The sequence below is a fragment of the Bactrocera dorsalis genome, chromosome 4 (assembly GCF_023373825.1).
Source record: "Bactrocera dorsalis isolate Fly_Bdor chromosome 4, ASM2337382v1, whole genome shotgun sequence".
NCBI lineage: Eukaryota > Metazoa > Arthropoda > Insecta > Diptera > Tephritidae > Bactrocera > Bactrocera dorsalis.
The window spans coordinates 7,424,746-7,447,571 of record NC_064306.1 but is presented as its reverse complement, the minus strand read 5'-3'; the positions used below and the strand labels follow the sequence as shown (position 1 = coordinate 7,447,571).

The 22,826-nt window shown below is 35.2% G+C and overlaps 4 protein-coding genes across 6 annotated transcripts in view; 1 reads left to right on the top strand and 3 right to left on the bottom strand.

Annotated features, from left to right (window-relative positions):
* Positions 1 to 13,525, bottom strand: part of LOC105232169 (abnormal cell migration protein 10) — a 36,294-nt gene extending 22,769 nt beyond the window's left edge. The window contains exon 1 of one of the 3 annotated variants that reach the window (XM_011213794.4): positions 11,868 to 13,525. In XM_011213794.4, the coding sequence (XP_011212096.2) occupies positions 11,868 to 11,918 (51 nt within the window). In that variant the 5' untranslated portion in view covers positions 11,919 to 13,525. Of the gene's footprint in view, positions 1 to 2,033; positions 3,321 to 11,867 lie in introns of those variants that run through there. The other 2 variants (XM_029552776.2, XM_029552778.2) reach the window with 2 other exon arrangements.
* Positions 13,526 to 14,429: 904 nt separating this feature from the next.
* Positions 14,430 to 18,425, top strand: LOC105232167 (ATP-binding cassette sub-family F member 2). The gene is made up of 4 exons (XM_011213792.4): positions 14,430 to 14,618; positions 15,655 to 16,387; positions 16,461 to 17,503; positions 17,577 to 18,425. Exons 2-4 carry the CDS (start codon positions 15,721 to 15,723, stop codon positions 17,697 to 17,699), a joined length of 1,833 nt encoding a protein of 610 aa, XP_011212094.1. The 5' UTR covers positions 14,430 to 14,618; positions 15,655 to 15,720; the 3' UTR covers positions 17,700 to 18,425.
* LOC105232168 (uncharacterized) lies at positions 18,406 to 19,771 on the bottom strand. The gene is made up of 2 exons (XM_011213793.4): positions 19,616 to 19,771; positions 18,406 to 19,552 (listed from the first exon to the last, which is right to left on the bottom strand). The coding sequence occupies exons 1-2, from the start codon at positions 19,696 to 19,698 to the stop codon at positions 18,676 to 18,678; spliced, it is 960 nt and encodes a 319-aa protein (XP_011212095.2). The 5' UTR covers positions 19,699 to 19,771; the 3' UTR covers positions 18,406 to 18,675.
* A 145-nt stretch (positions 19,772 to 19,916) lies between these two features.
* Positions 19,917 to 22,816, bottom strand: LOC105232166 (T-complex protein 1 subunit zeta). Its single transcript, XM_011213791.4, has 2 exons — positions 22,455 to 22,816; positions 19,917 to 21,596 (listed from the first exon to the last, which is right to left on the bottom strand). The coding sequence occupies exons 1-2, from the start codon at positions 22,589 to 22,591 to the stop codon at positions 20,138 to 20,140; spliced, it is 1,596 nt and encodes a 531-aa protein (XP_011212093.1). The 5' UTR covers positions 22,592 to 22,816; the 3' UTR covers positions 19,917 to 20,137.
* Positions 22,817 to 22,826: the final 10 nt, after the last annotated feature.

The following is a 22,826-nucleotide window of genomic DNA, read 5'->3' as shown; positions in this document are numbered from 1 at the left end:
GAGTGCGGCGATGCTATAATACCCTTCACAGATGGATTGCTTATAGCATAAAGGTGTATAAAAAGAACTGAGTTTTGAATTTCATCGTTCAGTTTGTATGGCAGCTATAGCATATAGTGATCCGATCGGAACAATTTGTTCGGAAATTATAGCGTTGCTTCTGTCAATAATGGTCCAATATTGGCGATTCCGATACAGGACCAACTTCTTGGGTAGAAAAGGTTGGATGCCAAATTTCAGAACGATATCTCGAAAACTGTCTAAATCGAGTATATATGTACATACAGACAGCCAAACGGACGTGGCTGGATCGACAGACCCTGTGCAGGGCATAAAAATCATATAATAATACAAAAAACAGTAAAATAAATTTGAAGAAACAGCATTAAAGCGCACTTCAAGCGTTGAATTTGCAAGGCAGCAGATATACAAAATTTAATTTCGAAAACGCGGACGCAAAATTAATTAAAAATCGACAATTGTGCAAGATATTTATTTTTGTATGATTTTTGGTGGGTGCGAAGAAAATGCGAGATTGATGTATGATTAAAAAACGTAAATATGTATGTATGTAAGATACAAGACTTCCAAACGAATCGAGAAATATTGGGACTCAGTTAAGGCGTTAACCCTTTAGGCCGAGCTCGATCCCAAAATTTACTAACATGGACATTATATACTTGTAAGGTCTTAGTGGCTTTAACGAATATGTAAAGAGCATCAAAGAAATATGCGACATAACCTCAAAACTTAAAGAATGTTGAAACTATTTGGGGCATAGGTCAGATTTCATTATACTTATTCGCAGTCTCCATAGAATATAAATAGATGTAGGTTCTTTACTAAGCTGACTGCTCGTTTCCAAGACATTCGGGTCTACATAAACGGAACGAAGCCGAATTTTTGACCGGCCACGGATTGTAAACTCAACAGCATTCCTCAAAATTACTTCAAGAATGTTGCTGCCACTACAACGCAAACAAACACAGTGACAGCGACAGGCATTATTTCCGATATGGGTTGTCGGAGTTGAGAGTCTAAACTAAATATTAGTCTACTGCCAGGCGCTGCTAATGTACTTATGTATAAGTAATACTGCAATACCGGAAATAAATACTTGTGAAATTTTGAATTTTCGAAGGGCAGATGGATTGGGTTGACCTTTCCATAGGCAATCATTAGACGAATATACTTATATACTTAAATTATAAGCGATCAACAAAAGAACAACCAACAACTCTGACAAGATTTCATACCAAAAATTCGCAACCATACAAACCACCTGAAAATGCCGGGAAGAAGAAGAGTTTATCTATTCTGGCACTTAACACCACCAACCGCACTGGCAACGCGCCACTTCACCGCAGCACCGCTGTCAACGTCCGAAAAGCACATTGCAAGCAAGGCTGGCTACCAACAGCGCCAGAAGCCAGTGTTTTTCGTACACGTACTTGTAGTCTGCTCGTCAGCATAAGTGAATGCGCGTTCTTCTGCCATTTTCATTACAGTTTATTTCGCTTTTTTTTGTTTTTAATTTATGTATGTCGTCGCTTTTGGGGTAATGAACAGACGACAACGACAGCGGCGGTGGCTATGCCGCCAGCTTAACTTAGCTTTAGCCAAACAGCCCCGGCCACGAGCCGGGCAGGCCAAGCATGCGAGCGGCCTGTGCCATTTTATTTTATTGCTGTGTGCCTATTTCATTTTTAATTTACTTTTTAATTATTCTCGCCGCCTGAATGTCACACTTGCACATAATGCAAACAAGCGAGTTAAAATAAGCGTTAAAAGCGTGTAAATAAAGTAAAAATGGCTGCAGAATTTGTATGAAATGCTACTAAAATGTAGTGAGAGCGCAAAAAAAATTTTCTCTATATTTTTTTCTTTTAATTTTTATAAATTTTTTCTCGTAATTTCTTTATTGAAATTTTTCCTTGTATTTTTTTACTTATTTCTATATTTTTTAATTTTTTTATTGAATTCCAGTGCTTTGTATGCCTGTCTTTGCTAGAACCGGCATTTGTCGTACTTACAGCTATTAAAACGAATAAAGCAACGCCTGACGACGTCACAACCACGACCGCTGCACTACTGCTGTCACTTTAGTGCGGTGTTTTTTGCTAGTGTTGTTGTTGCGGCGTTGACTCTGCCACTGCTGCTGCTAGTTGCATTGATTTTTCACCAACAGCTGTTGTTGTTAACTGCTTTTTATTGCCTTTATTTGCACTTTAGTTATTGCTTTTAAATAAACTTTGCTGCTATTATTGTAAAACCGCTTATAATTTTATGCAAAAAGCAATTAAATTGAAAAACACTTTTTGTTGTTGGAAAACATATATGTATTATTAATCATCATAAATGCACATGCACAAAAATTAAGGCACTTTTATTATTGCTTTATGCTTTTTGTTATTATTTTTAGTTTTTATTTTCGCTTTTATGTTATTTTGTTTTTGCAAAAAAACGTTACTCGTTTGTTTTTTTTATATATTTTATATATGTAATTATGTATGTACCCTTGTAGGCGCACTTGTAATAAAACTTCGTTGCCACTTAATTTTCCTCTTTATTATTGTCCAGCAATTTATGTCGTTTCTTTGTTCCTACGCTAAGTGTAGCACATAAATAAATTATTGCATTTCATTTTATTAAGTTTTAAAGACTTAAACACCACATGTCTTCAAAAAACAGCAAATATAAAAAAAAAAATAATTTTTCGTAAAAATGCAATAAAAACTGCTGCACTCCCGTCGCTCACACTTCGTTTATATATTACTTTGTTGCTTGCATGCGTTTTTGCTTTTTAACTGCTTGATCGTTCGTTGTTGCGCTCGCGTGCAATCGTTATGCCGACGTCCGTTCACTAGCTCGTTTGTTTTGCGTTTATTTATGCTCGTTCGTGCACTAAACGGCGTGAGCTCCGCTAGCCAGCAGAAATGCTCCACCGCAGCAGCAATAAAAGCAAGTCACAAAGCTAGCGGCGACAGAACAGCGCAGCACGCAGCGCATGTCAGCAGCGCACTACAGTAACAACTAGTAAAGTGACATAGCAAACTAAATGGCGCTGGCGAAGTCATTTGTATGTGGCAACCGAGTGACACTGCAAATCACACGAAGTAGCGACTGTCGCAAACATCAACGTACAACAACAAAATTGTGGAAATAAACAAAAGGTAAAGTCAGTGAGTGAAAAAGCAGCAGCAGTGGCTAAATGCTTCGACGTGACTGAGCACAACGCAGTACACAAAGGCAAAGTTGAAATAAGAGAGAAAAAATAGAAAAAGCTAGCAGCTTATGTGGCTAGAAAATTAAAAAAAAAAACAAATAACTGTCATTTCATGTAGCTGAATAAAATAGCAATATTGCGCCGTGCTTTTATTTTCGACGGTATAATATCACAGCTGTGGTGCACGTAAGTCAATTTCAAAGTCATAGTCACCACTCGTCGCTTGTCATGCGTTGAAACAACGTGTGTTTATAACCTAAATCAACGACTGTGCAGACTTTGAGGTGTGTTGACACAACTGCTTTGACTTGGCAGCACTTTTTGTGTAAACGTACATGACACTGTAAGTGAGTGCGTTGAATCGTTTCCTCTATTCTAATTTAATCAATTACTTTTTAAAAAATAATTTAAAAATATGTAGTAAATTCTTTACCAAATAATGTAAATTTCTTTTCTTTACATTATTTTCATGAAACTTTTTTGCAACTTATTTATATAAAGGTTTTAAAAATAGCCTAATGAAACTACACTTTTTACATTATTATCGTTAAATTTTATTTTATAGTGAAATTATGAGAAATTTTTATCTAAACTAATGCAAACTTCTTCTTTTGTTTACAGCAAATCGCTGCATATTATTGGTAAGTGCTGCTCAAAACTTTATCATACATATATAAAAACAATTTTTTTTTTGTAAAATTCTGAAACAAAAAATGTTTTTGTAAAAAGTTTAAGACTCGTTGATTTCATAATATGGCAAAACTATTTGCAGTAACAAACTTATGTTAAGATAACAATATTTAAAATAAACTTAGTAAAAGAGGACGCACACTTATTATATTAAGTTTGTTATAAAATATTGTTTTATTGACATGAGTGCGCTTTTTTTGTATTTTGTATTCTTCTTCTTTTATATTACTAGGAAACTAATCAAGCTGAAAATCGTTTCCTAAGTAACTTCTGTATCACATTCGCACCTCTTTTCCGTATAATAACCGATATTTAACCAGTTTCAATAAATTGTGTATGATTCCAAGAACTACCACCACTTTAGCTTTCTCGGAAACTAGTTAAGGTATATATCTTATGGCTTTATAATAAACACAGAGAGTCAAATACGTCATCGCATCTCTGATATTGCAAGCCCTTCAGCCTTCTTAATTACAACAGCGTCTCGCGTTTTAGTCACACGCTGGCGGTTTGTAATTTAATCAAATTACTAATATGCTGGTTTTGTCAAGATCTGCTGTAAAAAGCCTGAGATTTTATTAATGTGTTGATCACATGCTTGAGTTTCCGTTATACGCAGTGATTTGCCATATATTAAATTCTTCGAAACCCAGGGTTTATAACCAGTATATATTGTCTGAAACCTCGTTTCGGAGAGGTCCTTTACGATCCTGACGGAGCTTCTGGTATTGCTCAACTACCTAATTAGTTTTGCGGGGATACCAAATTCAGACATAACGACTTTATGCCCTGCTGTCAAAAGAAGCTTTGAAATCGACGAAGAGGTGGTGAGTGTCGAACCTCTTTTCACAGGTCTTTTCCAAGACTTGACGCATGGTGAATATCTGGTTAGTTATTGAATTTCCAGCTCTAAAGTCACACTGATAAAATCCAATCAGTTTATTGACGATGGACTTTAATTTTTCACATAGTACGCTCGATAGAATCTTATATGCAGATTTTAGGGTCTCTCTTTTTGTGGATTGGGCAGAGTACACTTAAATTTGAATGCTTTCGTCCCACCATATTCTACAAAGAAGCTGAGGCATGCTCCTTATCAGTTCTTTGCTGCCGTATCTGAAGAGCTCGGCCGGCAATCCCCCGCCACTTTGTTGTCCTTCCGACATTGCTATTAGAACTGGCCCTATTGGCCTGGCCAGCTTGTCAAGCTCTTCGCACTCACGCATTTCGGCCTCTCTCCTTTTTTGTCCGCGTCTCGCTAAGTAAGACTTCTTTATAAAAGGATTTGCAAACGATACCAATTAATAGAAAATTTTACTGCACGCTTAACTAAGCGAGCGGCGAATCGAACAGGCAATTAGAATAAATTATGCTAAACTGCAACTGATGACAGCTTTTGAAAAGTTAAACTGTTTTTTCTCTCTAATTAAAATAGTATGTGACGTCACAAACCGCTATATTTTTCTGTCAAACGCTCTTTAAAAAAAGTAACTGAACGAAATTTCCGTAATCTCCAAATCTCTAGAGCTGATGTAGTTAAGAGATTTTTATTCCCTCTGTCTCACTCACTTAAATCTATTTGTATGTGCAAATAAACGATACAAAATCCAGCAAATCACCCGTGTGGCCTCAAAACATATGGCAGCGCTCACGTTTCCTACAACAAACACAATGCCATACACCACATGGCGCTGCATACCCCGCTGACGCCGCCGCAACAATAACCAATCGACCAGCCAACAGGCAAATCCAAAGTGCACTTTTCTACAAAAACTCATACATATGTATGTATATCTAGGTATATATACATACATATTTATGGATACCTTATAGCAGATGGATGGCTTGTTGGATGGATAGGTGCGCACGTCCCATATACCTCATTGCTCAAAAGCAATATGTTTTTCTTTTTACTGCATGCCTTTTCAACGTATGCATACACACGCACACACACACATATATTTACTTAACTTTGATGTCACGGCAGCGACCAATGCTGCATATTCAATGAACACACTACTATTTATTTATCTAGCCATCTAAGCCGCGTCGGGCCGGGCCGAAGCTTTTCAATAATGCAACAAAAACGTCAACAGCAACAACAACCACAGCGATGACAGTAAATATGACGTTTGCAAGCAACATAAAAATAATAGCAACAACGCTGAGTGCTGTGTGTTGTGCCCGTTGAAATAATGTCAGCAGAATTAGAAAAGGAAGGAAATGAATGTGCGAGTATGTGTGTATGCCAGTATGGGCAACTGGAAATAGGGAATCCAACAAGAAATAGAGAAAACTCGACTGCAAGCGTATGAAAACAAAAGGTAGAAACATTTAGGTGAAAATAAGTGAAATAAGAGTGCTGTCAGCACGCACACACGTACAAACACATATAAAAATATGCATACATACTTATAACCATATGTAAATGCGTAGATACGTACATATATATGTATGTATGCACATACTTCAAATATGAGAAATGCAAACAAAGGATTGCATATGTGTGTGTGAATGAATTTCAAAAAAGAATTTGATTTGCGCGTTTGACAGATGATTAATAATTTAAATAAAAGAACTAAAATTTAAATGAGTTATTCAAGATTGATTGGGTGCTTGAAAAATTTGTTGATAATTTATTTTCTTTGTTTACATTTTGAAGCAGAAATGTTCAATCACACATACATTTATAGATTATATACTATATATAAATGCCTACATATGTATGTACATATGTTTGTATGTATGTATGTATGCCTATAAAACCGCAGAGACCTATAAATGTGGCAAATTGCATGCAACTGATTTAAAAAATGTTATATTATATAAAAACAAACATGTATAATTATATAAGAAAAATTCTTAAAAATTTTATTTACATAAATTAAAATTTCTGATGCCATAAAAAGGCAAGAATTGTTTTAGTTAAATTAAACTATTTTTTTTTTCATAAGAAAATTCTTAAAAATGTTTTTAACATAAATGAGGATATTTAATAGCAAAACATAACATTTTTTTTTATTTAAATTATTTTATTTTATTTTTTTATCAAAAACTTATTTAAAAATGCCTCTTACAAAAATTTTAAATAAAAAAAATGTAATTTTTACTATTATCATTTTTATAAAAAATATTTTTAAAAAATTATATTGTATTATTTTTTATGTCAATTGTTTTTTTTTTAATTCACGTTGTAATAATGGACTTTTTAATGCCAAAAAATAACTAAAATTTATTCTCCTTTAAAAAATTTAAATTTTTTTATTAAAATCTTTTCTCTTACAAAAATTTTAATCAAAAATATGATTTTTTAATATTACTATTTTTATAAAAAAGTATTCTTAAAAAATTATATAGTACTATTTCTTTACGGCAATTCTTTTTTAATTCCCCTTATAATTATGAAATTTTAATGCCAAAAAATAACTCAAATTTATTTCATTTAAATTATATATTTTTTTAACATTAAAAAAATTTTTAAAGATTCCTTTTAAATTATTTTGAAATTTAAAAAAATGCATTTTTTATATTATTATTTTTATAAAAAAGAATTCTTAAAAAAATTATTTCGTATTATTCGTAAATAATTTTTGGTACTAGTTATGAATTACTGAAGAAAAAAAAATTGAGAATTAAAAAAAAAAATTTAATTATATTAAAAAAAATTGAGAATTAAAAAAAAATTAATTAAAATTTTTTAATTATAAAATTATTTTTTATATAAAAAATTTTAAACGCTGGTCTGACATTTCCTCTCGAAATTTGAGTGCCTCAAACTAGGTAGAGATATTATTCGATTTTTCTAATGTACGAGGTGTGTTCAAAAAGTATCGCGAATTTTGTGTTTTTTCAAAAATTGTTTATTTATTCATGAATATCTATTTTGACCCCTTCAAAGTAATCCCCATGAGATATTATACACTTGTGCCAACGGTTTTTCCAATCTTCGAAGCACTTCAAAAAATCATTTTTTTTATCTCCTTCACCTCCTCTTTCGTCTGTCTTTATCTCGTCAAGAGAAGCGTAACGTCGTCCTTTCATGGGCCTCTTCAGTTTAGGGAACAAGAAAAAGTCACGTTATCGTATGTTGGACCATATCAGTAGGCCAAAAACGCTATTGAATCGTCACTAAATACAATTTGGTACTCTAACTTGAATATTTGTGTTACAAAAGTGAGGTTAAAACCGCTTACATTGTTCAAATTTGCTCAAAATTCACTTAATTTGAAAATTTCTGTTGTTTATTTGCGTATTTTGCACAAAAATCCTTGAAAAAAATAAAAATGTTTGTGACTTTCTAGGAGAGAGTGAGTTAAATTCGCTCGAAAAAAATAATCTAAAAAGAATTTTTCTAGAAAGTAGAATTTTCTAGAAAAATTCTGCATTTCGCACTTTATACCAAGAACTTTGTTTATTATTATAATTTTTTTGCTAAATATTTCCATTATACATATAAGCATACTTCAAGCACAAATCATACAGTAATAAGAAAAATATTTTATCTCCAAGGCAATGGAAGAAACTCACTTTAATACGCTTTGTAGAAGCTTTGTGCATTAGAAATGTTTGATTCCCGACTTTCTGTTTACATTTCTCAACAACTGACTCATTGTTTACTCATACCGCACATAAGGCGGCCCACATACATGGTTGCTCCAACTGGTTGACCGTGGCAACTAAATGCATGTTTACCTTAAAAATATTAGACGTGAAAAATTCTAACAAGTTTTGAACACATTTTCGTGGCAAAAAGGAATTTTCCGAAAAAGAGAAAGTCACACGCTAGTGACGAATGTGAATGCATGCTCAAGCCACAATTTCAACCCCCTGATGGTGTAACAAATTTATAGACATTTATTATATTTTTTTTTTTTTTTGGAATATATGAATGTGTGTATGCTTGTATGTATATTTGTGCAGTCTGCCTCAGGTATTACTTTATTGTCGTAGGTGCACGCACACATGCAGGCGTATCCTTGAAATGCACAATAGGACGCCAACTCATTGCAGTGGCAACCATATGTTGGCCAAATAATGGGCATACATATGTATATGGTAAATGATTTCCAAAAGCAATAACTGCAAGAATTGTTGTTGCCCTAGTGTGCAATTGGCGACTTTGTACTTGGTGTGCAGCACGATTTTTTTCTTCGTTCTCACTGCCGATAAATTAAGTGTGTGAAGGTGAAAACACGTTTACGAAAAGGTAATGAAATTGTGAGATCAGCAGATTTATTAACTGTAAAGTATAAGAAAGAAAATTGTTGCTGGAAAATGCATGCAAACATACATACATACATATATACATACAGATATATGCGTGAGCGTGTTGGAAAAGTTGTTGAGTCAGACAATAAAATACTTAACGAGCGCTGAAGCAATTGCCAGCATGAAATCTTTTTTCAAAGAAAACTAATAAATGAGTAATTTATCCAAATAGCATCGCTAAAATGCATGATATAGAAGAAAAAATGTAATATTCAGCCGACTATCCGTTATGCATTAGATAAAAATTAGTATTTCTCGAAGAAAAATGCGAGAAGTCCTTTACAAATCCGAGCATCATTAAATAAAAATTCTCTCTCTCGAAGAAAATGAGAGAAAACGCTTAAAAATCTTAACATTATAAAATAAAAATTAGATTCTCTCGAGGAGAAATGTGAGAAAATCGCTAAAAGTCATCAGAAATTTAACAATCAGCTGAGCATTGAGTGAGGATGCCGCTATAAATCAACAAAAATATGATCATCAGCTGAGCAGTGAATAAAAATTTGTTACTCTCGAAGAAAAATTAGAGAAAACCGGCAGAAATATGAGTATCACTGAAAAATTTGTTTTTCTCGAAAAAGATTAGAGAGAACTTTGATAAATATGAGCATCGAAAAATAAAAATTAGTTTCTCTCCAAGAAAAAAGAGAGAAAACGCTTAAAAATCTTAACATTATTAAATAAAAATTAGATTCTCTTGAAGAAAAATGTGAGGAAATCGTTAAATGTCAACAGAAATGTATAGTATGTTTAGTAATCAGCCGAGCATTAGATAAGAATCAGTTTCTCTTGAAGAAAAATATGAGAAAACCCTTAGAAATCTAAGCATCATTCAATAAAAACTAGATTCTCTCGAGGAAAAATGTGAGAAAAACGTTAAAAGTCATCAGAAATCTAATAATCAGCTAAGCATTGGATAAAAATTTGTTTCTCTCGAAGAAAAATGGGATAAAACCTTTATAAATATGAGCATCATTAAATAAAAACTAATTTTTCTGATCATCAGCTGAAAATTACAAAAAAAAATTAGTATCCTTCGGGGAAGAATGAGAAACTCCGTCATAAATGTGAGCATTACTGTATAGAAATTAATTTTCTCGAAAATGCAAGTAAAAAAAACACCAAAATATGGCGAAAAAAACTGCTCATACGAATGCTCAGCTGAACATTGGATAAAAATTAGTTGCTCCTCAAGAAAAAAACACTATAAGAAAGGAAAGAAAAATTATCTCTATAGCTATATTAGTTCAGTACTCAACTAAAACCGGAAAGCCCGCCTGAGAATTAGATGAGACAAATTATCTTCGGAAGAAAAATTGTGTCTAATTTCTTCGCGAGCTCTTCAGAATCTATATAATATTAAATCTATATTTTCAACGAAGAAGCTTAGTATTTTACCAAAACAGACCAAACTCATCATAAAGCTGAGCATCAGAAACCAAAAAAAAAAATAATTTGGCCAGCAATTTAAATTTAAACTCTTAGGTCAAATGAAATTTTTTAAAAATAGAAATTATGTTTCATGAAATTTGATTAAAAATAGAAAAGACTTTAGGAAATGTAAACAATTCTTAGTTAGCCCATTTAGTTACCTCTTCCGGCAGCACCATAAATAAAGCACACACACTTCAGCCACTCACTATGAGAGGAAATAACAATATACATATGTACATACGTATGTACATAAATTCTTACGAATTTCTGCAAATATTTACAAAATTGTGCAAAGTCCATTAACTTCGCATATATTTTTAAGCATACGCAACCACTTTTATGATTATGTTTGCATACTTTTTGAGTCATGCGCTCAATATGCTGCTTAAAATAAATTATTGAGTAAATTTAAATATATTTGTTTATTCTTATCGCTATTTAAAACACAAGAAAAAGCAGAAAAAACGAATTTGCACAATTTCTGCTGGAATCTGCTGTCGGAAATGTGATGTGCATGCATTGTTCATATAAAAATTATTTAATTAAACGCACATTAGGGTGGTCTATTTTTTTTTAAGATAAAATAAAATTTTATTATTAAAATAACAGTTATTGTCAAAAAAATTGTTAGATTTCTGATTCACATGTTTTTATAAATTGTTTTTGCATAAAATCAGAAACGCCCTAATAATTTGAATCCCAATCAGCAACCGATGATGTGGAAGGCATTTTCCACCCACTCACCCGCAAAAAAAAAAAACAAAAAGTAATCCCAATCAGCAATACAAAAAATCTGTTTTATCTTACGTCTCGAAAATATTATTATTTTGCTAATTAGCTTTCAAATTATACTATAAGAGAAGAATCGCCTTAATGTTCTGAATTTAAAGACATTTAGCAAAATTTAAAAATTAATTTCAATAAAATGCAAAATCGCAATGATATTTTAATTTGAAAGCCGTCCAGCTTTTATGCAATTTGCTAAGTCTTTTACAATTTTTCTTTTAAATAAAAGTAAAAATTCTTTCCATACGCATTTTTTCATAATTTTTTTTAATAATTCTGTGTTTGTTTACCTAGTAATTTGTATTATTTTTCTCACTGGGTTTCTATATAGCAACATATATACATACTTAACTACATAAAAATGCACATTTATGTCAGTTTGTATGTATCCAACAATCAACATCTTTTAATAATACGCATTCTTAAGCAAAATATGCATATAGCTTGTATATAATATACTTACAGTTTCGTCCAAAGAATTCACGGAATTTTGTTCTGCAAGACTGCAATCCATATTCCAACAAAACAAAATACCAAAAACCACCGATAAGTAGTGTGCGAGTGTTGTTGTTGCGGCAGTAAAACTGTCGAGTAGGTCGCGTTGGTGGGGTTTGTACAAAAATTATGGCACGTACAATACACGAATTCTTATATTTTTCTTAAACAAAATAACGCCACCGTATGTATGTAAATTCACATTTCAAAATGTTAACACGAAAATGCATAAAATGCCACACAGTTTCGACCGAACAAATACTGCAACGCGCACAAATTAATACCACTCAAATATTCATATATAAATATGTATGTATGTATGTTTGTACGTTTGATAATCGAATTATTTTACATGTACTACACACAATTACAGCGCATCAAGCGTTTGCAATTGGAAGCTGGCTTTCGCGTATCCGGCAGAAGATTGCTGCACAGCGCCGCATTTGTGTGGGTGGCACAGGTATAACTTGCACTGCCACTTAACGAACGCTTGGCCGCTATATGCCTAAAACACCTATGCAGCACTATGTATGTGTGCGTGTGTGCGACGGTTAAGCATATGTGCGTTTCGGTTCCGTTTCGTTTGTGCAATTACTAATTTCCTACGCCAATGCCCACACAAGGGCATACATATACACATAAATATGCCTTGGGCTGTAGCAATATAGAAACTCTCACACACTGGCACACACTTTTAGTGCTTAAAAGTGCAGTAGTGTATTTAATTTGTGTAATATTCCTGTTTTTCGTCTGCACTTTAATGTTATTTTTTTCACATTTATGCGTCGCTGTTGCCGTTGGCAGCACTTTTTTGGGTGTAGTTCATCGTCTATTTGTATGTGTGCGCTTGTGCTTTTTTTGTTACTTCTACTCCAGTTCTCAATATAATTTTCCTTTTGCCTTTTAACACACGTATTCGCCGTATATTCATAAATGCATTCTTCTTCTCTTCTTCCGCTTTATTAAATTGTCGTTATTCGTCGATTTGCCCGTAATTCGCCCTCCCACACACTCACTCTCACAGCAATTTCTGCTCCAATCGTCCACAATGTATTCCTTTCGACTCCAAAATGCCCCCGTTCAACTTTGTCTGCTTACTATGTATTGCACTGCTTCCTCGTTTTCGTACACCCACTCAGCTCCAATTCAATTCATTCGCCGTTGTCGTTGTCGTTGTCTTCGCCGTCGTAGCCTTTATCGTTTACGCACTTCCACTTCACTGTGTAGCATTTGCGTCCCGCATGCCACACTGCACTTTTACCACCCACTACTACTATCTGCTCTTTACACTTTACACTTCACACTTTATTTCCTTCCTTTTCCTACGTTTTTTTTTACAGCCGTGCCACAGACTGCTGTAAAACTGTGTACTATTTTTCACACCTCTTCGCAGAGACTTTATCGAATTTCGCTCACTTTCTATTGCACACAAGAATTTTGTTTAAAAAGTCCAATTGGAGTTTGTTAATTTTGTCAAATAAATTGTAAATGAAAATTTTCACTGAAAAATTTATGATTCAGCCGAACGCGTTGATGTCTGTGTAAGAACGAACCGTAGTTTGGAGCTAAACGAGCTGTCCGAGCAAAACCGCCGCCCCCACAAGCGCTGCACAAATACTGAATAACCAGAAAATGGTAAAATGGTAGATGGAAGTGGAGTAATATCCGTTGACAGCAACAGTGGCCAAACAAGCTTGACTACTTAGCTGTGTTCAGTTGCTTCTTAATTATAAAGCAGCTGTGTTTCATTAGCGTATCTTTATTTACACCGTCTGCTACTGCTGATGACACCAGTCTATGCCGGAAACTTCCTTTTACGGCAACTTGTCGCTGCTTGCTTTCCTTTTCAGCTTATTTACGCGTATCCATGGTCGTAGGCAGGTTCTGTTGTGTTTTTTCTGATGCTTTAATTGTGAGTGCTGACAGTAGCGCCTCAAGTTCGCTGTATTATCTTCTTTTGGCAATGCAATGTCATTGAACTGCATGGCTGGTTGGTTCTGAAATTCTGAATGTATATTGCAAATCGCCAAATTAAATAGAGTTAAGTATATTTATTTTATTGTAATCGAGAAATATAGCAGGAAATACCAAAATGTAGGCATTGCGAGCCATATATGTATTTCAGAGAGCATTCATTGTAATTATATACAAATAATGAATTCATAATTAAATTCACTTTTCCATTCATAAATTATAACAAAATAGTTGTTATCCAGCGTCATTAAATTACCAATTACAATTACTTTAAAATACTTTCATTATATCATATATATATTACAAGTAATAATATTTATAATATTACTATTCTTTAATCATATATACATGCATAAGCTGCCTTAATTATATATATAAAATGATTTGACTAGCTATCGCTCTTTAATTATTTACAATTGCTTAAATAATCTTACCCATTTCCAAATCCCATGTGCACCCTGTGTATTATTCAACACTGAACATACTCTGTGAATGACAGCATCGACTTGGCCGCACTGCTACCAGCTGCGTACATATGTTTTACAGTGTCTTTAGATTTAAAATTTTTTCGTTCTCGGTCGCTAATTCTGCTCGGTCGTGATTTCGCTGTTGTCGGGGGCATTTTTTCAACACGTGAAAATTTAAACCATAAACGGAATTTGAGCATAAATTCACAACATTTAGGCGACATTGGCACCTTTCTAATAATAGTAAACTAAAAAGGAGCTGATAAAACAGAGTTTTGGTAGGTATACAAGTGAACACGTTTTTCAGCACAGTTAGCTATCAGCTTTGGAATTCGTGCGAATTAATTATGAAATAAGTTGTAAAGAAAAAATGAGTGGACTATAGCTATGCGCTGGCGCTACCGTGTTCCTGCGCACCACCAACGTCTTTTCTTAACTTTTCACAATGCGACGTCGACATTATTGAATTTTCACGGGCGGCATTAAAAATTTCTACGCATATCTTGATTTGCTGAAAGAAATTGATGAAAATTAAAAAATATGTTGCAAGTATTTTGAGCAAAGTGCCCAAAACTTGTGTGGATGTTGCACATTTTAGTTGCTGTAATTTTCCATTATAACTCAACCAAATGTATTTATCATCGTATGTATCCACCGCCAGTTCGTCTTTGTTTCTGCGTTCTCGCTTGCTACTCTTTACCTACTTATTTATCGCCGCCTTTTAGCCTTTCTACATGGCACTAATTGTTTGCGCACATGTGCGTTTTAGATAACCTTGTTGTTGTCGTACGGCAATATGGTTGTTGTGACTCCGGCTACTATAAAATTTCAAAGACATGTATGAATATTGGTGCATCAGCCAACTGTTTAAATCTAACGTTTGGTTTATTAACTTTCAAGTAGGGGAAACATGGCTAAACGTTTATAGAATGAAGGTTTTAACAACGACACCAAAAGTGTCGCTTTTAAGAAGGGTTAAGCCTTTACTCTTGTCTGCTTCAGGCGTTCGGATATAGTTACATACTTCGTATAATGTTTTGCTAACGTTGTCGGGGGGAAGAGCTTGGAAAGGCCTGGTTTTGTTAGCAAATAGTAAACGTGGAAGCTCTTTGTCGTATTTATATGTATATATATTTACCGCGGTTCGTATAACTGTTCGAAAACGTTTTAATATATTTTCCATTAAGTTTTCTTTACTTCTTAAAGCTGTTAGCTGTGCGTACTCAAATTTAGTGAGCGTTCGCTAAATTTGTCAAAATTATTGTCCAAATTTATTAACGAAAATCAACTTTTTCTTTTACTATATTTTAAAAGTAAAATATTTGTGGCTGCGTAAATATTTGTAAACGTCAAAAAAGTTTTAAGAAAGTTTAAACAAAAATGCCTTCTGATGCTAAGAAACGCGATGCGCAGCGTAAAAAGGACGCACGCAATAAGAAAATCCAGCAAATATCATCGTCTAAGAAACCAACACAAAACGGCACACCGGAGCGTGAATTGACCGAGGAGGAGAAACTGTGTGCCAAGCTGGAGGAGGAGGCACGCATCAGTGCAGAAGCGCGCTCTTGCACAGGCTCATTGGCCGTACATCCACGTTCACGTGATGTGAAAATAGCCAATTTTTCCATCACTTTCTTCGGTTCCGAGCTGTTGCAGGACACTATGCTCGAGTTGAATTGTGGACGTCGCTATGGTGTTATTGGCTTAAATGGCTGCGGCAAATCGTCCTTGTTGGCAGTGTTGGGCAACCGTGAGGTACCTATACCAGATCATATTGATATTTTCCATTTGACACGCGAAATACCAGCGTCCACCAAAACTGCACTACAGTGTGTTATGGAAGTGGATGAGGAGCGTATCAAGTTGGAAAAGCTCGCCGAAGAGCTCGCAATGAGCGACGAAGATGATGCTCAGGAACAATTGATTGATATCTATGAACGGTTAGACGACATGTCGGCCGATCAGGCTGAAGCAAAGGCGGCGCGCATTTTACACGGTCTCGGCTTCGACAAGGAAATGCAACAGAAACAAGCCAAGGATTTCTCTGGTAAGTACAAGCACAAAAAATAATACACCCAACGCTTTTGGTTTCAATAATTAACACTTGATTTCCACTAAAGGTGGTTGGCGTATGCGTATCGCGCTGGCTCGTGCGCTCTTCGTCAAACCGCATTTGTTGCTGCTGGACGAACCGACCAATCACTTGGATTTGGATGCTTGTGTGTGGCTTGAGGAGGAATTGAAAGAGTATAAGCGTATTCTTGTGCTCATTTCGCATTCGCAAGATTTTCTCAACGGTGTCTGCACAAACATCATACACATGACCAAGAAGCGCCTAAAATACTACACTGGTAATTATGAGGCATTCGTGCGCACACGCATGGAACTGCTAGAGAACCAGATGAAACAATACAACTGGGAGCAGGATCAAATCGCACACATGAAGAACTACATAGCGCGTTTCGGTCACGGTTCCGCCAAGTTGGCGCGTCAGGCACAATCTAAGGAGAAGACGCTGGCCAAGATGGTGGCGCAAGGTTTAACCGAAAAAGTGACCGATGACAAAGTGCTGAATTTCTATTTCCCCTCTTGTGGCACTGTGCCACCGCCAGTGATTATGGTACAGAATGTCAGTTTCCGTTACAACGAAACCACGCCGTGGATCTACAAAAATTTGGAATTCGGTATTGACTTGGACACCCGATTGGCTTTGGTAGGACCCAACGGTGCAGGCAAATCCACACTGCTCAAACTCTTGTATGGTGACTTAGTGCCCACTTCCGGCATGATACGCAAAAATTCGCATTTACGTATTGCCCGCTATCATCAGCATTTGCATGAACTGCTTGATTTGGATGCCAGTCCGCTTGAGTATATGATGCGTGAGTTCCCTGATGTAAAGGAGAAAGAAGAGATGCGTAAGATCATTGGCCGTTACGGTTTGACCGGTCGTCAGCAAGTTTGTCCGATCCGTCAGCTATCCGATGGTCAGCGTTGCCGTGTTGTGTTTGCCTGGTTGGCCTGGCAGGTACCACATCTGCTGCTGCTTGATGAACCTACCAATCACTTGGATATGGAAACCATCGATGCGTTGGCTGATGCCATCAATGATTTCGACGGCGGCATGGTGTTGGTTAGTCACGATTTCAGACTGATCAATCAGGTGAGTAATAACATAATTGTGTGTTAAAAACTGCTGAACTCTAATTAATTGCAATATAATACGCTATACGCAGGTTGCTGAAGAAATTTGGGTGTGTGAGAATGAAACCGTTACGAAATGGAAGGGTAATATTTTGGACTACAAGGATCATTTGAAAAATAAAATTACTAATGAAAACGAGCGAAAGAAGAAATAAAGCATGCATGCATACGTATTCACACAAAAGCAAATATAAACTTACAACAATTTTAAATAGTAGGCCAAGCGAATTTGTTTATTTAAAAAATTACAAAAAATATATTAAATAATGTAGCTAAACGGCGAAAGAACCCCAATGTGTGTACAACAAAAATAATTACAATGGAAAAAATGCGGCGTAATGGTATAAATATGTTTAACTAAGTAATAGAAAAACTTAATAAATTTTCGCGTAACAAAACGACATTTGTGATTGATTGTTTAAGTAATTTATTATGCACTAAATATCTACTACATATGCTATGCTACAAATAATATTGTGAATGTACTATAAACCAAACAATAACTACAAAGCTGATGGTAACGGCGCTTACGGAATATCCAAAATTTCGATTTAGAAGAATTACAGTGTGAAAAATTTGTGCTTTACTTTTCCACAACTTAAAACATTTTACATATTTATTGAATTAACGTTTGATTAAATATTTTGGAAGCAAACAGCGAACACGTTTAGGTCTTTAGAAATTGAATTGAAATATACTTTAATGTGAACACACACCTATAGGTTAAATATTAGAAGGTGAATTTTTTATATTTCAAAGAAAAAAAAAGAAGTTATTAAAAATGTATTTGATCGGCAAATGAAGTACGCCAATAGCTTCAATAATACATTACCACACCGATTGAAATAAAATTTGCAGACATTCATTAAAACAACAATAAACGTGTTTTATTGCAATTATACAAAATTATTAGCTAACGGGCTGTTGAAATTTCTTAACAGTGTTGTTAATGCTGCGTTGACTGCTGTTAAAATCTCTACGCTGACGACTAACCATAAAGAATACTTGCTTTAAATTATTTTTATTATTTAATTAAGTGCACGTGCAGTATATGTGTATTCATATTAATTCTTAAATTAAGTTACTTTCCAAGGCGCCTTCCATTTTTACATATAATGGCGGATTACCTATTCAATATTTTTGCGCTATTCCGTCACATATGTACCGTACTACATGCTTATGTGCCTCATTGAGCGCATTAAAATGAACTAAAAATTGTTCCAACATAATTTTAAAATCTGACATACGGCACTCTTTCCAAGCCAGCACTATTTCTGCTAATTCCCATTTCATTTGCAGCGGCACATAATTACCAGTGCTATAGTGGCTACCACTAGCAGTCGCCAGTGGCGAGCCTGTGTTTGTTGTATTTTCATCATCGATGTCAGCCAAACGTTCATAATATTCTATTAACTTAATATGTGAAGGCGACTGTCGCGCTGGTGGTAGATTCAATGCAATAAGTAATAATAGACGTAATATTTCCACACGTCGCAGTAGATCCGTATACAATTCATATTGTTTACGTTCACAAATGTTATCCACTATATCATCAAGTTGCTGTAGAGCACTGAGAAAGTCTTTTTGTTCTAGAGATGCGTGTGCAGCTAACTCCAATTCAAAAATACGATGAGCAGGTGAAGCGAAACTACTACAGCCATCGTAGTGTGGTTGCAGTGGCGACATTTCGCGTATTATAGCCGCTTTTAAGACTGTGTCATCGGGACAACGTTCCAAAGCTTGACAGTAGCAGCGTAATGCGCCCTCTGTGCATTCACCGCCACTAGAACGCAATTGTAGTGCAGCATTTGTATTGTTAGCGCGCATGAATGCGCGTGCTGCCTTTAAGTAAGCTTGACATTCATTAACCACATTGCCAGAGGAAAGCTCACACTTGGCCACGCCTAAATGACACATAGCAGCATATTGATAAATGCCAGCTTCCTCAAATCGTGTCGCCAGCCGTGCAAATTCATCTAACACCTCGGTGACATTGGGTGCAAAGCGCCTGTATTAGAACACATTAAACTGATTTTGTAATATATATAATAACTAGTTGTGCCAAACTTACTTGAATACAATTCTGTCAAATTTTTTAAGTTTATTTGAAACCTTTAAATACTGATCGATTAGTTTTTGCGGATAATTATCCATTTTAATTGTTTATAAGACGCAATTGTTGTTGCTATACAACTGTCAATACCAACAGCTGACACACTGTGTTTAATTGTTGTTCAACCTTCCGTCATAGAATGCTATACTTCCGTAATAAGTCGTGGTATACTTATGAAACACAGCATATTTAAAAACTAACCAATTTAACAATCCCACTTCTACTCAACCCAATAGCACCCATAAATAAATGTGCAAAATTTTATAAGCGTCCAGAAAAATGCATTTTATTCATTTAATACAAAAGTATTTATGTGGTATTAATAGCTGAAGTGAAATTATAAATCATTTTAGTTCGTTGAATTCAGCTATTCCCAATTGTTAATAAAAACAAATAATACAATTAATGAAAAATTAAGGTAGTAGCGAATGCGGGTATTGTTCATTGAGACATTGTTTTGTAGACTGCAGTCAAATTTGACTAACCCTTCAAACTTGTCATGCCAGCACGCATAACTTCATCCACTAGCAGCAAGTTGCTAGCAATCACCGAGCAGGAGTTCAATATTTGTTTCTTTACCAAGTAGTTATCATACACATGCATATCCACAGGTTTCATTGGTTCACCTGTCGACAAATCCAATCCAATTGGTTCCGGATTAAGACGATCTTCCTCTGTCAGCTTAACAATAGTATCTTGGGCATCGTAACCGCTATTAATAGCTAGATTCTTAGGAATGACTAATAAAGCCTCGGCGAATGCTTGTATTCCCAAGCGAACCTTTCCCTTAACGGTGTCCTTGTATTTATTCAGTTCGTTATATACGCGCACTTCGAAGGCACCAGCTCCTGGTATAACGCACTTATCCACAAGCGCATTGTTAATGGCACGCAAACCATCACGAATGGCATCTTTAATCTGCACAATAGTATGCTTATTGGGTCCCTTGATCAAGATGGTTACCGATTGTGGGTTTTTGCACTCCTCAACAAAAGTGTATTTATTCTCGCCAAGTACATGTTCGTAAACCACACCAGCGTATCCTAAATGTGACTCTTCCAAATCATCAAAGGAATTCATGGCAGTACCACCACAGGCCAAAGCCAAACGTTCCATATTCCTGCGCTTGGCACGACGTAGCGCCATAATACCTTCTTTAGCCAAAGCGTCCAACGACATAGGATCAATACCTTTCTGATTGATAACAACAAGAGTTTTCTCAGTGCCGTCGCAAAGTTTACGTTTTAACGCAATGATTTTCTGTACGCGCTGATCGATAAATTCACGTTCAGCACGAACAAACTTCTCACGCTCTTCGGCAGTTTTATAGAAGAATCCTGAGTTAACTTCCGACTTTTCATATTCCAAAGAAACGTTGCAAGTGAGCACATAAGCATTCTCCAAACGTTTTGGCATATCAGGATGACGAGTGCCGTGATCCATGACAATACCGCGAATAAGACTTGTGTCGGTGGCAGTCTTATGCTGCATTTCCATCAGCTCAACCATATGCAAATCGACTGGTTTATCATCCTTACGTATAGCTAATATAGCATCTACACACACTTCAGTTAGCACATCAGCAAGTGCTGGGTGCACTTTGGTGCGCAAGCTAGTGTTGGCAATACCGATTAAGTTCTTCTTATTGATTTCAATAGGAATTTTAACTGCATCCAGCACTTCTAAAGCTTTGCTACGTGCTTTTTCAAATCCTTCTGTTACAATGCGTGGATGAAGGCCTTCGGTAAGGAAAATATCTGCTTGCTTCAAAAGCTCGCCAATAAGCAAAACAGTTGATGTAGTGCCGTCACCAGTAGAATCATCCTGAGCTGTACTGGCACGCGCTATCATGGAAGCTGTTGGATGTTGAATTTGCATTTCATGCAGCAACACATTGCCGTCCTTGGTGATTTTGATGTCGCCGGCACCAGATACCAACCTAAAAAATAAAACAATTTTCGTTTTAATAAGGTATATGATTTAAAAATCCATGCTTTGCCATGTCATTATTTTGTTCTACAATTTTTATGCGGTAAATTCCATTTGTAAGCACTACCGCAGTTTAAAAATTATAAAAACATTTTTCTTGCGCATGCTTTATAACAAATTTGAAGCAATTACTCAAATCCGCAGGCTAAATGCGCTTTTAATAAATTTGTTTACGTTTTTCATTGCACAAAGTAAATATCCGCATTTTAGGGAAACATAAGCGTTGAAACATATTGTCGTGACCACTTTTCGTAAAACATATACATAGGTATGTGATAAACTATACAGGTGATGAAAAGGATAACCTATTTTACTCTGGCACAAGCTTTATAACAAATTCGATGGAAATACTCGAATTCGCAGGCTACATGTGCTTTAATTACATACGAAATCTATAAGAAAAAAGCTAAATTAATAAATAACATGAACATAACACATAGTGTGTGCAGCATTTTCAATTAATCTTCTATCGGTTTAGGTGACATGACATGAGTAATTTTATTAAGTTTTAATAATCCAAAAATATTAAAACAAAATTTTACTAGCGCAAGCTTTTTATAACAAATTCTAGAATATTTCATTTTACAGTCTACATGCGTTCATTTTCGTTTAACATTTTTACAAAAAAATAGCCAGCCGTCTGATGACGAATCGTTTGGGTACATAACCTCAAATATTCGTGTTGAGGCGGCGGCCTCTCTGAGACCATATGAACACAAAATTACATTTTTCAATGAAAAAGGATCACGGAAATGCAATATATGCATTAAAAGAAGAATAATAAATTGAAAAAAGTATTTTTACTTACATTTTCATTGTTCCCTTCGGACCCAAGTTAGTACGCATCACATCTTGCAAGCCTTTAGCAGCTGAGATATTAATGGCCAAAGCTTGAGCAGCACGTGCAAATTCAGCCTTAGGGTTCAATAAACTTATCGAAGCCATGTTGAATATAAGATTTTAAATAACTTTATTTAGTTATAACAATTAAATCTTCAATAAAATCAATTATTTCTGACACACGTTGGGCACGGCAAGTAACAAAATTATCGCAATCTTTAACAGGGAAACCAACTAGCAGATGTGCAACCAAAGCAGTGTGTTCAGTGTTGTAATGACAGCTGTCAGTTCACGAAGCGGTAACTCGCTAAGTTGAGGCATTTCAGCGCGCAGTGGCAGC

Bases quoted from the DNA above. Each gene is read 5' to 3' on its own strand.
- LOC105232167 (XM_011213792.4), top strand. From the start codon at position 15,721: ATGCCTTCTGATGCTAAGAAACGCGATGCGCAGCGTAAAAAGGACGCA. The intron at 16,388-16,460 runs GTAAGTACAAGC...TTTCCACTAAAG, and splicing joins ACAAGCCAAGGATTTCTCTG to GTGGTTGGCGTATGCGTATC. The intron at 17,504-17,576 runs GTGAGTAATAAC...CGCTATACGCAG, and splicing joins ATTTCAGACTGATCAATCAG to GTTGCTGAAGAAATTTGGGT.
- LOC105232168 (XM_011213793.4), bottom strand. From the start codon at position 19,698: ATGGATAATTATCCGCAAAAACTAATCGATCAGTATTTAAAGGTTTCA. The intron at 19,553-19,615 runs GTAAGTTTGGCA...GTTCTAATACAG, and splicing joins TTTGACAGAATTGTATTCAA to GCGCTTTGCACCCAATGTCA.
- LOC105232166 (XM_011213791.4), bottom strand. From the start codon at position 22,591: ATGGCTTCGATAAGTTTATTGAACCCTAAGGCTGAATTTGCACGTGCT. The intron at 21,597-22,454 runs GTAAGTAAAAAT...TTTATTTTTTAG, and splicing joins CCGAAGGGAACAATGAAAAT to GTTGGTATCTGGTGCCGGCG.